General features: G+C 42.9%; 5 protein-coding genes across 5 annotated transcripts; 3 read left to right on the top strand and 2 right to left on the bottom strand.

Moving 5' to 3' along the window:
• Positions 1 to 71: 71 nt before the first annotated feature.
• Positions 72 to 2,812, top strand: EAE98_006002 (uncharacterized protein; the record flags this gene model as incomplete). Its single annotated transcript, XM_038953624.1, has 2 exons — positions 72 to 1,989; positions 2,037 to 2,812. 2 exons carry the CDS (start codon positions 72 to 74, stop codon positions 2,810 to 2,812), a joined length of 2,694 nt encoding a protein of 897 aa, XP_038810019.1.
• An 844-nt stretch (positions 2,813 to 3,656) lies between these two features.
• On the bottom strand, positions 3,657 to 4,776 carry EAE98_006001 (uncharacterized protein). The gene is made up of 2 exons (XM_038953623.1): positions 4,357 to 4,776; positions 3,657 to 4,246 (listed from the first exon to the last, which is right to left on the bottom strand). Exons 1-2 carry the CDS (start codon positions 4,402 to 4,404, stop codon positions 3,866 to 3,868), a joined length of 429 nt encoding a protein of 142 aa, XP_038810018.1. The 5' UTR covers positions 4,405 to 4,776; the 3' UTR covers positions 3,657 to 3,865.
• A 1,027-nt stretch (positions 4,777 to 5,803) lies between these two features.
• Positions 5,804 to 7,602, top strand: EAE98_006000 (uncharacterized protein; the record flags this gene model as incomplete). Its single annotated transcript, XM_038953622.1, has 8 exons — positions 5,804 to 5,868; positions 5,925 to 5,970; positions 6,037 to 6,117; positions 6,191 to 6,212; positions 6,287 to 6,339; positions 6,407 to 6,964; positions 7,015 to 7,268; positions 7,317 to 7,602. The coding sequence occupies 8 exons, from the start codon at positions 5,804 to 5,806 to the stop codon at positions 7,600 to 7,602; spliced, it is 1,365 nt and encodes a 454-aa protein (XP_038810017.1).
• A 784-nt stretch (positions 7,603 to 8,386) lies between these two features.
• Positions 8,387 to 10,033, top strand: EAE98_005999 (uncharacterized protein; the record flags this gene model as incomplete). The annotated part of the gene is made up of 1 exon (XM_038953621.1): positions 8,387 to 10,033. The coding sequence occupies one exon, from the start codon at positions 8,387 to 8,389 to the stop codon at positions 10,031 to 10,033; it is 1,647 nt and encodes a 548-aa protein (XP_038810016.1).
• Positions 10,034 to 10,283: 250 nt separating this feature from the next.
• On the bottom strand, positions 10,284 to 11,145 carry EAE98_005998 (uncharacterized protein; the record flags this gene model as incomplete). Its single annotated transcript, XM_038953620.1, has 2 exons — positions 10,284 to 10,631; positions 10,696 to 11,145. 2 exons carry the CDS (start codon positions 11,143 to 11,145, stop codon positions 10,284 to 10,286), a joined length of 798 nt encoding a protein of 265 aa, XP_038810015.1.
• Positions 11,146 to 12,846: the final 1,701 nt, after the last annotated feature.

Here is a 12,846-nt window from a genome sequence, read left to right as displayed (position 1 = left end):
CGGCAAGTCATTCCCAGTGACTCTGAACCACGTTTATATCCCAAATACCCCACGTACAGCTCTAGCCAAGCATGACATCAATATTACGACAATGCAGCTCTCTTGCTAGAATTTCTCAGACCACCATCCAATCTGCCGCACGAAATTCCCTCCGTACATCATCGACAGCACCCTTATTACGGTCGCGGATAGCTGCACAAAGAGCGCGCACATTCGTCACCAAGCCGCCAAAGCCAGACAAGGACACGGGGAAGGATGAGTCGGAGGTAAAGTCGAAGAATAAAAAATCGTCAAAACCACCCACCAAGTCCGCTCCCGGGACGGAAAACCTCTACAATGGAAAGACTCCTTTGTCTCCCTCGGAGAATGATGCGGAAGTACAGGAGCCACCGCTGGTGGAAGGATATGTGAAGTTGACGGAGGAGGAGATGAAGCAGCTAGAGCAAGTAATTGCTTCGATGCAATTTGGAAAAGGCCAAACTCAAGAATTAAGGGAATCTTTGAAGGAGATAAATAAGGCAGGAGTGCCATCTGACTTAAGAGATTTGCTGAAAGAAGTGAAGGGTAGACCGATGACTTTGACGGAAGCTGCAAAATTTACAAGACTGGTGTTGCAGATGGCGTGGTCCGCTGCAAAGGTCCAATCACAGGCACAACAGTCACAGGGAACAAATTTCAATTCAAACGAGCCAGGATCTTCTACAAATGGTAACAAAGGAGACCAGAAGCAGGGTGGCAAGAAAGGCAATCAGCACGAAAGCTTCCACTTTGGCAACTCGTCGGATATCAAACTCGATACTACAACCTTATTGATTGGATCTTTCGCAACATACTTCCTATGGCAGACACTCTTTCCCGGCACCAACAAGAAGGACATCACATTCCAGGAATTCCGAAATAACTTCTTTGACAAAGGGTTGGTCAAGAGATTGACTGTGGTTAACAAGTCGGAGGTCCGGGTTGATCTTCACACTGAAGCCGCTGCTGCGATGTATCCAGACTCTCCTGCCGGTAACCCCAACTTTCATTACTACTTCTCAATAGGTTCTGCCGAAGGTTTTGAGCAAAGAATGGAACAAGCACAAAACGAGCTAGGAATACCTGTTGCTGAGAGGATACCAATTGGTTACGCCAGTGATGGAGATACATGGGCTCTTATCTACTCTTTCGGCCCCACACTTTTGTTCATTGGTGCTATTTTCTACATGTCAAGGCGAGCTTCGGCAGGGGCTGGAGGCCAGAGTGGCATTTTTGGAATGGGAAAAAGTCGAGCAAAGCAATTCAATCACGAGACTGATGTAAAGGTTAAGTTTAAGGATGTTGCCGGTATGGATGAAGCAAAGCTAGAAATTATGGAGTTTGTCTCCTTCCTAAAGACACCTGAGCAATTCCAACGTTTGGGTGCTAAAATTCCTCGCGGCGCTATTCTTTCTGGACCACCAGGTACTGGTAAAACTTTGTTGGCAAAGGCAACAGCTGGTGAATCTCAAGTACCATTCTTTAGTGTCAGTGGTTCCGAATTCGTCGAGATGTTTGTTGGTGTTGGAGCATCGAGAGTTCGGGATCTTTTCGCCATGGCCAGAAAGAGCACTCCTTGTATTATCTTCATTGATGAAATCGATGCTATTGGAAAGTCTCGTGGAAAATCCGGTGGATTTTCTGGAGGTGGAAACGATGAACGGGAAGCTACACTCAATCAAATCTTGACTGAGATGGACGGTTTCAACACGACTGAGCAAATTGTTGTTCTTGCTGGTACCAATAGACCCGACGTACTTGACAAGGCTCTAATGAGACCTGGTCGTTTTGATAGACACATTTCTATCGACAGGCCGACCATGGATGGTAGAAAGCAAATCTTCAAGGTTCACTTGGGCAAGATTGTTACCAACGAGAATATTGAGTACTTGACTGGACGATTGTCAGCCTTGACTCCAGGTTTCTCTGGTGCTGATATTGCCAACTGTGTCAATGAAGCTGCTTTGATTGGTAAGTATTTCCTTTTCAATTTTTTGACTATTACTAATTTTGAATAGCTGCCCGAACACAAGCCAAATCTGTAGCTATGTTACACTTTGAACAAGCTATTGAGCGTGTTATTGGTGGTCTCGAGAAGAAATCTCTCGTTTTGTCACCAGAAGAGAAGAAGACAGTTGCCTACCATGAAGCAGGCCACGCAATTTGCGGTTGGTACTTCAAGTGGGCTGATCCACTTCTCAAAGTTTCCATCATTCCTCGTGGACAAGGTGCCCTCGGATACGCACAATATCTTCCTGCTGGCGACACTTACCTCATGAATGTCAACCAACTTATGGATCGTATGGCAATGACTCTCGGTGGACGTGTATCGGAAGAACTCCACTTCGAAACCGTCACCAGTGGTGCTAGTGACGATTTCAACAAGGTTACTCGTATGGCTACCGCTATGGTAACTAAATGGGGCATGTCTAAAAAACTCGGCCCCCTCCATTTCGAAACTGACAGAGAAAATCAACTCATGAAACCTTTCGCCGAATCGACAGCCCAAACCATTGATTCAGAAGTTCGACGTATAGTCGATGAAGCATATGAGAAATGTAGAAACCTACTGGTGGAGAAGAAGGACGAAGTGGGTATCATTGCAGAGGAACTTTTGGCGAAGGAGGTGCTCGGTAGAGATGATATGGTGAGATTACTGGGACCAAGACCATTTGATGAAAATAAGGACTTCATCAAGTATTTCGGCGGAGGATCGTTAGGAAAGAGTGCGCCGCCACCACCGGCGACGGAGAGTACGGATTTGCCAACTGAGGACCCTACTCCTCTTGCTTAGAGGTCGATGGAGAATAGGATTAGAGAAGGCACTGGGGAGGAGCTTGGAAGAATGGAGATTTGTATAGGATGGGATATCCATCACGAGATATCTTGAATGGAGGGCAGGGACGGGGAAGGGCATATCAAAATATGTCGAGGAATCAATGAAGAGAAAAGGAAGAAAGAAAGAAAGAAAGAAAGGGCTACGATTCAGGCAAAAGACCAAACTTCACTCTCCTATTCTGTTTTGTGAAATAAATAGCATTTGCGGCGAGGGATTTACTTTAGATGGACTTGTGACTTGGCTGAATGGGGCTGAGATGAATGATGATATTTGAATCTGCATTGTTTTTGGAGGCGGGGGGGTGAGATGAAGTGAAGTGGGATGGAATGGAGTGGAGTGGAGCGGAGTGGAGCGAAGTAGGTGGATGCAGATTTTTTGAGGAGTGGGGGTGTATGTATTATATTGTGTTAAAAATGAAATATGTATCATCTTCAATCTTCTTTATTTGTTGTTGTTTTGGTGGTGGTGGTGTAGTGGTGGTGCTTTTTGTGGTTGGGAATGGGATGTGAATGTGAGGACTTGAAGGGGGGTAGGGAGATAGGGAGGGAGGTTTTATTCTACTATTTTGATGATAACTGATGTTGTGTATGGAATAGTGCTCTCCTCCGGGTTGTATCTAGGTGTGTAGACTTTTTCATATTCTGTCTAATGTTTTTTTTTTTTTTTTTTTTTTTTTTTTTTTTTTTTTAAAAAAATGATGAGTTTTTCTGTTTGCTCTTTACGTTTTGGATAATGAGGTCATTGGATGGATGACTGAATAAATGCACGACTGAATGGATGAATAAATGGATGGATGAATTAAAAAGTTAAAAAGTTAAAAAGTTAAAAAGTTAAAAAGTTAAAAAGCTAAAAAGCTAAAAAGTTAAAAAAACATCTCGATTTCCATCGACGAAAGTGTTCAACGCGCAGAGCGAAGAGAAAAGAGCGTAGTGGAATTTCCTTTTCCCTTCCCGATCGCTTCTCAGCCCTATTATTTCTCTACTCCCATATATATCTTCATACGTTACGTTACTCCTCTGCTTCATCGGTAGATTCGCCAAAGGCATAAACGGACACGTTTGTTCTTGTATGTGTGTGTGAATCTCTGAGGACTAGTTTTGATGACGATTTTGATTTTGCGTTAGTTTTTACATCGGTTTTGGTTTCAGTCTTTGTATCGGTTTCTGTTTCTGTTTTTGTGGATTGTGAATGCGAATGCGAATGTGAGTATGAGTATGAGTGTGAGAGTGTATGTGAGGGATGTCTCTTTTCCCACATTTCTTGCTGTTCGGTGCGGAATTGATGGAAGAGAGTTAGAGCGTCGAGATGATCCTGTGCGTCGTCGAGCGAGAAGCCGTAGTCGAGTTTGAAGGATTGGAAACCGGTGGGGTAGCCGAGATCGTGCAGCCACTGGGAGGGGGAGAGGGAGGAATTAGTGTGGGTTTGACGGGGGGGAGGTTTGTGTGGATGTGGAGTCTCGTGTATTGTAATAAGGAGGTTAGTGAACGAGTGAAGCTTACTTGGGTGTCGGATTTGGTATTGGGAGCGGGAGAGGAGCGGGATGTCATTTTGTAGTGGGTGGGATGAGAGTCAAATGCGTCAAATTTGTTAGGATATCAAGAAGTTGATTGGACTTCAGGATGTTTGAAGGTTTGATCCTCGATGTTGAACTCACTGCTATTGAAGTAATTGTTGTCAATCTAGACAAGAGAGTCTGAGAGAGGTTCATGCTCTGGTTGAAGTTTCCTTACCAAGCATATTGAACAAAGAGTAATGATTGAAAGAAATAAAGCTGGTTCAATGTAACAATAAACGATAGTTAAACAAAGAGAACGACGGCCAATTTCACAACGCAACCGATACTGTTTCTGTTCCTGATTATTTTACTAGCAGCTTTCTAGAAAGTGGAACATTCGAAGAAGAAAGGAGTTCGAGCTTCCGAACACACCACTAAGTGTGGGCCGCCCCTCTGCTGACATTTTTGACTTACATTATCATGTCTTCAAGACTTTAGAAGAACGGCTGGTACTCACTGGTATCCAACTACATCATAATGAAAAAAGCGATAACACCCTACAAGCACCCGCACGCAAGCAACTTAGCAACTTAGCAACTTAGCAACTTAGCAACTTAGCAACTTAGCAACTTAGCAACTTAGCAACTTAGCAACTCAGCAACTCAGCAACTCTCGACAAGCTCACTAACCCAAAAGAGATGACCTTCCGAATAGGGCTGCAGATTAAAGATGCAAGTAGTCCTGGTCTCTTGATATTTGTAGTTCATATCTGACTACATGCGTACAAGAAGTAGGTAGGATATCAATATTGACTCAAAAGGACTAGGAACGTCTATACCCGATGGTCTCGAGTATCTCGACTAGGGGTAATCAAATCATTCATCTCATATCTGGGTGAGAAGCAGAAGTCTTTGCTTACCTCTCTTTTAGGAAGCAATGCAATGCAATGCAGATAGAAGAATGGATAGATATACTATTGTGTCTGTATGAGTAGGCTCTTAGTAATGCAATACATATAACAGGATCATGTTATCAATTATCTACCTTCTCACCTCCGTATCGCTGGTCGCTTGCTATATATATCCATGTTCAAGTAAACATTGCGAACCCAACCCACCTCACGCCACTCTCAGTCCAAGCTTCCCGCTTCATTAAAGTTTACCTACCTAGTGGCAGTTGAATACATCAATTTCTGATTGGCTCACATGTTTAAGTTTAAACGAAGTGGCTTATCCTTAGCTTGGCCCCTCCAAATCCCCAGCCATAGAGCAACCTTGGAAGCTTGAGCACTTTCCAACGGTTACTATTTAGGACCAAAAATAAGGAAAGCTCCAGCCTTATTGTTATTATTACTACATGAGAGAGTCGTTTTATTTTGATTTGGGTTGCGATCCTACTTCGAAGATCAGCTTGAAATTGAATACTTGATTGTGTTCAACATCCTCTTCAATATGGATTCTGATGATAATGGGTTGGTGACTATTGAGAAGAACCATTTTGAAGCTTTACTGAGAAGGTAAAATGAATGATCTTCCTTTAACCCTGCTGTACGAGATGTACGCAATGTCTTAGCTGCGTGCAATCACTAACCGTTTTGCCCCACAACAGAGCTGACTTCGTATGTCGATATCGATATTTCTTGAGAGGTCGATTGATCGCCAAATACTTATTTGTTTATGTGTAGAATGGTTCGGAGGGTGGTGATTTTGATGCTTCTCAAGATGCCGATAACATTACAATACCGAGAAAGGAGTATGATACCTTGGTGAGCATCTCACCCCATTGCACATTGTGAATTGACAGAAACCTCGACTAATAAATACCCTTTCTTGTGGTAGAAGGAATCCGTTCGTGAATATGGTACGCCATTCATCCATACATATGAGAGGTATTACTTAATATGGTGAATGTGAGAGACTGATTCAATAATCCAGAGAATCTGCGACGCAGCCTTATTAACGGTGGTATTACGGAGGAGACCTTGAATGTGAGTTTTTGAAGTTGTGGCATCCAAGTACCTACAAATTTCTGTTTGCTAACATAACTTTTTCAAGAGCTTAACCAAGAGTGACGATGAAAATGGAGTTGATCAGAGTGCTGCCTCGAATGTGTCTGCGACGCATGAAGATCCTGATGAAAGCACTACCTTTATGACACAAAGTCCTCCTCCATTGACTCCAATTGACCATGGTCACCAAGCTTATACATTTGGCACGCCCCGAACTGGTACAATATTTGCAAGTCGTCCTCAAGAATACAAAAGCTCTCAAAATCATAACTTTCAGTATCAAGAGACCCCGAACCAAAATCTGCATGCCAGTGGTCACGACGACAATAATAATACTTTCGATTTTGAGGCCGAATACAATTCGGAGACTGATTCTCGGCGCCCATCTTATGAGAAGTTTGCCCAGCGTACTGTACAATTGTACAACCTCTCAGAGGGTACTACACATGCAGATGTTTGCGATGCTGTTAGGGGAGGGATGCTGTTAGATATGTATCTTCGCACTCATGATCATACTGCGATTATATCGTTCCTCGAACAGGCCCAAGCTAATGAGTTCTTTCGTCATGTCAAACGCAATGATTTGTATGTCCGTTCAAAGAGGGTGCGTGGTCCTGAGTATACATCCATACTCAAACAACTGACAGTCCGTAGGTCGACATTCGATGGCATGATAGACAATTCATCTTACCAGATCACATCGCAAATCAAGTAAGGGTCGGAGCTACTAGAAACCTTTTCATTCAAAAGTGCAGCCCCAACTTTACCGAAGAAGTCATCCGGAATGATCTTGAGCACATCCATAACCTGGTATTGATTAAGATTGTGTTCAATGGTTCCAATGCTTTCATCTCGACCAATTCTGTTCATAATGCAATGTTTGCTCGTACTTGCATGATGAGTCGTGGGTATGTTGCTTTCATCTATCACTTTAGAGCTCGCTAACTCTTCTTTAGCGCTTATAGGAATTCGAAGATTAAATGGGCTCGTGATGAATGTGCAGCACCACTACCGAGGCGCCCAAGTCCTCAATTCGACAATCCTCCCATCCCAAAGAAGCAGAACACCCCTTTGGCCAATCGTTTCGAACCTCTCAACATTTATAGGGAGGACGAATCAGAGACTGACACCGAGGGCAAAGAAAACAAAATTGTAGGCGCTGATGGTGTAGATGGGAATGCGAGAATAAGACAACGGGGAGGGGCAGGAGTAAGAGAGCAAGATGAAGAAGTGATGGCGTGATAATGGGCATGGGTATTCCAGCTGTGAATATTCATATACCTGGACTTGGTGCCTACAGGATTGATGATGGGGATAGATTTGTCGACCAGAACACTTTTCGATTCATCCGAAAAGGCTGAAGATTGGTGAATACCATCCCTTACATCGGGCTATGTACTAGGGTTGGGAGGCGTTACCATGAGGAGTCTGTTTCTTTGTGTATTTTCTGGTTCAGATACCCCTTGAAGAATGGTCTGTTTGTGCTTCGGATATGTAATAGGTCTGATGAAGTGGTAATTTTCATTGTAAGCGTGGATGACTAGGAGGGTACTTACAAACTGTACTCTGTATAGAAACATCCATAGGTACCTAGTACTTATACGGTCAATAGCGTTATCGCAGCGGAATAATCAAAAGTTTTTGAAAGTCCAATTTCTTGTCTGCGGGTGGTCCACGGATTAATAAAATCCGCCTCCGTACGTAGCATGTTAACAGATTCAAGGATGGATCTGAGGGGTCATTCTATCTAAAAATAGTGCACCCCTCCTTTGTTGACTAAGGTTATATCACGTGTAGATTAACCTATCACAATCTTATCGTATTCGAACGCGCGGTCGCCCAATCGATCGCCCTTTCTTGAACCTTCCTCCTCGCAGATTCCAGTTTCATATGCAAAAATAGCCACAAACCACATGAACTTCAAACTTTCACTAAAATCAAACTGTATGGAAAAACACCTCTCTTATATCTCATAACATCGGCATCTATAATGTAAAGGTAGATACAACATCTACTCAAGCAATCAATGCCCATACTTCCAGACGATAAATGCGACGACGCCTGTGTCATGCCAGGTCATCAAAACCGCTCTTTGAGCTCTGCATCATTCTCGACACTCGCCTTCTCTTCTATTCCCTTGATTCTAACGTTTCTCGTCGTCAGTCTCGTCGTTCTTCAGAAGCTCTTCCCATTGTTAGCTGGTCTACAACAATCCAAGGAAGATCATATTCATTATCTCCCTAGCGATGCCCCTCCCAGTTTGCGACAATCGCATAAAGAATATGGCAAGAAAACTGCAAGAAGAAAGGCTATAGCTATCTCATTCTCTACTACCATTGCGTTGGCTACAGTGCTCGCAGAATTGATTCTTTGCGAAATCTCGAATTACCTAAATCCAGCGGCAAGGGCGTTTGCGCTCAAGATAACGGTTCCTACACTTTTATTTCTACTGGTTGTTCTTATACCATTTCTCGAATTGCAATCAATTATTGCAGGGCTTGGGTGGTCATTCAGCGTATCGAAGAAAGGAGGATTTTCTACGACTGCCTGGCTCCTTCAAGCTACTGGTTTTACAATATGGTTGATGGGGTTTTGGTGGCTGGGGAAAGGGATACCGGGAACTTATATCCACACAATGGCATCTGTACCCGGAAAAGGACTTAGCGAAGCTTGCTTGGATAGAGTTGGTATCATCGGAATTTCTTTGATGGCTCTACTTTCTGGGTTTGCGGCTGTCTCTGCCCCTTGGCAAACATTTGGCGCAAGGCCGAAACCTGTTTCGGAAGCTGATATTGCACGTAAGCAAGCAGGCTTAAATGCTACGAACGATATGCTTGCTGTAAAACGAAGTCGATTAAGAGCTCTTCAGCGCAAAGTTAATGATCATCCAGCTGAAGGATTCATGACGAAGGTTATTGGAAGCATACGAGGAAATACTGAAGTACAAGAATTGAAGGCTTTGGAGCTAGAGATATCTGGACTTTCGTCTATGGCTCAAAACCTTTCCACCTCGCTATCGATGTTGCAAAACCGTTACGCAACGAAACAACGATCCTCTTCACCTCTTGGTAAAATTGTCTTCACGCCCATTTCTTACGCGTTTTCATTATATTGTATGTATCGCATTGGAACGACTACGTTGGCTGTTCTTCGACGTCTTCTCTTTCCGACCGACCCTGCATTCTTCAGTTCATCATCCACGGATCCAGTGAATCGTATTCTCTCTCTCTTCGCTAAGCACGTAAATCCAGCTTTTGATCAATTAGCATGGTCTCGTCAAATATCCTTTCTCTTATCGGCTGTAATCCTCTTCGCCTCCTTCAATTCCGTACTTCAGACCTTCCATATGCTCACCAAAATCTCACCGTCGCTCCTCTACCAAGCTCAAGCTAATCTGGCACTCATCGTTGCACAAATCAGCGCAATGTACGTCATATCCAATGCGTTACTTCTGAGAAGTAACCTTCCATCGGAGATGAAAAGTGTAGTTAGCGATGCACTTGGCAGTCCATTAGAACCGGGTTTTGTAGAAACTTGGTTTGAGGGATGGTTTTTGGTTGCTAGTATTGGAACCGCAGTGGGAATTTTTGTGGGTAGAAAGATTCTCGGTTCCGGCTCAGACTGGGATGATGAGTATGAAGGTGATATGGAGTTGGGACAAAAGCAATCTTGAGAAAAATGGTTTGGGTTTGGATTAGGCATAATTGAGACGCATATTTTGTAGAGGCGTGTATTGTATTTTTATGGGAGTCTGATGACTGAACGGTTTAAAATTGATGGGTATACCTAGGGTGGATTATTTTTGTTGATTTTTACAGTATTTGAATATGGGTTCAAGAGGGGTTACATGGTATATGAATGATGATTGCGAGGGAGTAGTAGTAGTAGTGATATAGCAACATATCGCCGGGTTATCCTGGTGACTACGTGCCTTTGTTTGCCTCCTGAATTGCCAATTCGGCTGCTGTGGAAATCTTCTCTGCGAGTAATGCAGTTTGACTCAACATTGCTGAATGTCCTGCATTGCACCTATCAACTTGAGCACCTGCCGTGGTTGCAAACATCTCCTGGTACTTTGAAGGGGCAGCCTGGTCATTCTCGCAGATGAGATAAGTCGAGGGAAGGTATGTGTATGCAGCATGTGTAAGTTTTGTTTTCTGAACATTGTAGGATTGAAGAATGAGTTGTGATTCCCAGTATGTCGCATCGGAATCCGATAGATCATTATAAAGGATAGAAGCGCCATTGAGGATACCAAAACGTCCATCGGGCTAGAAATATATTTAGTTTCCTCTCATTTGATAGATAACATAGTGGACGATATAGAGTGCTTACCCTAATATCGTTATTTGGAGACTCTCCAAAAGCACCAAGAACCGACTGTCCAACAGGAAGGATGAATGCGCTGAAATAGTACAGATGGATTACGCCTCCAGAAAGCCCTCGAGCCTTTCGATATGCGTATGTAAGTTCCTCGGGAATTGCCTCACTACCTACCAATCCTCCATAGGAATGCATGGCTACCAAGACGAGATTGTTTTCATATTCGACTTGGCGGATGATTTCGAGACGGACAGCAAGGGCATCATCGATAAGAGTGATTGATGGAAAGGCGGGGTCCTCGATATTGGTACAGCTTGGTAAAATTGGATGGATCGTGAGATGCCCCAAGGACGTGAGGTGTTTTTCCAGGGCCTCATATGCTACCGGAGTGTGAAAAGAGCCCTGTACGACCACAATGGTGGCTTTGTTCTTGGATATGGAGCTAGTGATAGAGCTTGCCATGATGGTATATTCTTGCTTCAAAATTAACCCGTGGAGAGGATTGAGACACTTTTAAACAGCTTTGTTGTTTGTTCAGTTACTAACAGGAAGTGCTTCAAAATTTGGTTTGTACGGCTGTGACGGCTGGGGTAGTGTTAACATATCCTCTTAGAAAAAGCCAACCACCCCAACTTAGCCATAACCAATCATGGCACCCAACCCACCCGTTCCTCTGGGCTGGGGGAAGAAGAATCTCCACCTTAGCATGCAGTTGAAAGGCACCGGTCGGCTACTCGGCGAATCGTGAGAATCGGTCTCTATTTCCGTATTCGATTATCCGGGATACATAAGCCAGTTGTATAGGAGGTGTGTGTGGACTCTAGCGGCCGATGTTCCCTGCGCGGTTTGTATGCTCGCTTTGATATCCCCTTAAGCAAAAAAACTGGATTGCTGGAAGAGTCCAATCAAGCGCTTGGTTTGATTTTTTTGAGAGTTTTGAGGTTGCATAAATTAGACCTCAAAACTACTATGTTGTAGGTTGTAATTGGACACTATTAGTCTTGAGGTTTTTAAAGATCTTAAAAAGCCACTTAGATTTCGCATAGCTACTGGTCCGATGGGGTCGTCTCTGCGCCTTGGTGAGAACTAAGAGGGGATGGAACGGGTCGCGGCGCATGCGAAATCATGGCATTCAGCAGACGGAGTTTGGTCGCTCGTTGTTGGGGTGCATCGGGCACGCTATATAAGCGTAGCGGCAGCAAATGAGTGGCATTCACGGTTCTCAATCTTATAGCAAAGCGCATTCGAGCATGCTCAAGTGCTGTGCCTCCAGATGGGAACCCTACGTCTCTCAGGACACTGTGGGAGTTTTGCGCCAGACCAGGAGTACTCCTCGAGCAGCGAGATTCATAATCTTGTCCATCCTCGGGGGTGCCCGTCCGGGCGTGATGGAGGCCATATTTGCCCGCGATGTAGCGGGATATAGTGGCTGCGGTGGCGGCATCTCCACGAGGATTCGTCAGATCCCGTTGGGGATGAATATGAGGCTCGAAGAGCTGGGTATTAGAAGTCAATTATTATTCCAAAAGTAAAGAGTTCATATATATATAATATATATAGCTTTAGAAAAAGGTTTTGAAGAAATTAATAAAAAGTCTTATAATAAACCTATATCTATATTTTATACTAGTCTTTATCTTGTATTAACTCTAACAATTTTTTGCTTAAAAATACTAAATTTGATAATCATTTCCTTTAGAAAATTGATTTAATCTTTTTTTAATCTTTTTATTTGTTTTTTATTTATAAACTCTTCTATCTTTACTTCTTTATTTATTTTATCAAAATCTTATAATAAAATATTCTTAGAAATTAGTTTTACTTGTATTTTAAGATTCGTTTTATACTATTGTTTTTATATAAAAATAATATAATAATACATCTTTATATATATATATATATATATATAGTTCTATATTCATATAGTATACTGGGAGCGAATCACAGGATCACCTGACCAAGTCACATGATCCAATCACATGATCATATCACGTGATCATCGCTTAAGGCCCTTAGCCTAGAACGGCCGGAAAACCGATTCTTTATTAGCTCTTTCAATTTATATATAGTCAGGTTGACGTAACTATAGCGAAATCGAATAAGAAATAAAAAAGAAAAGCTTTATTTAATAAAATAACCGAAAAAGAAAGAGATCTATAAAGA

The sequence above is a fragment of the Botrytis deweyae genome (genome assembly GCF_014898535.1).
Source record: "Botrytis deweyae strain B1 chromosome Unknown BDEW_012, whole genome shotgun sequence".
In the NCBI taxonomy this organism is placed as follows: Eukaryota; Fungi; Ascomycota; class Leotiomycetes; order Helotiales; family Sclerotiniaceae; genus Botrytis; species Botrytis deweyae.
The sequence above is the reverse complement of the archived record's forward strand: the minus strand, read 5'-3'. Positions and strand labels throughout refer to the sequence as shown.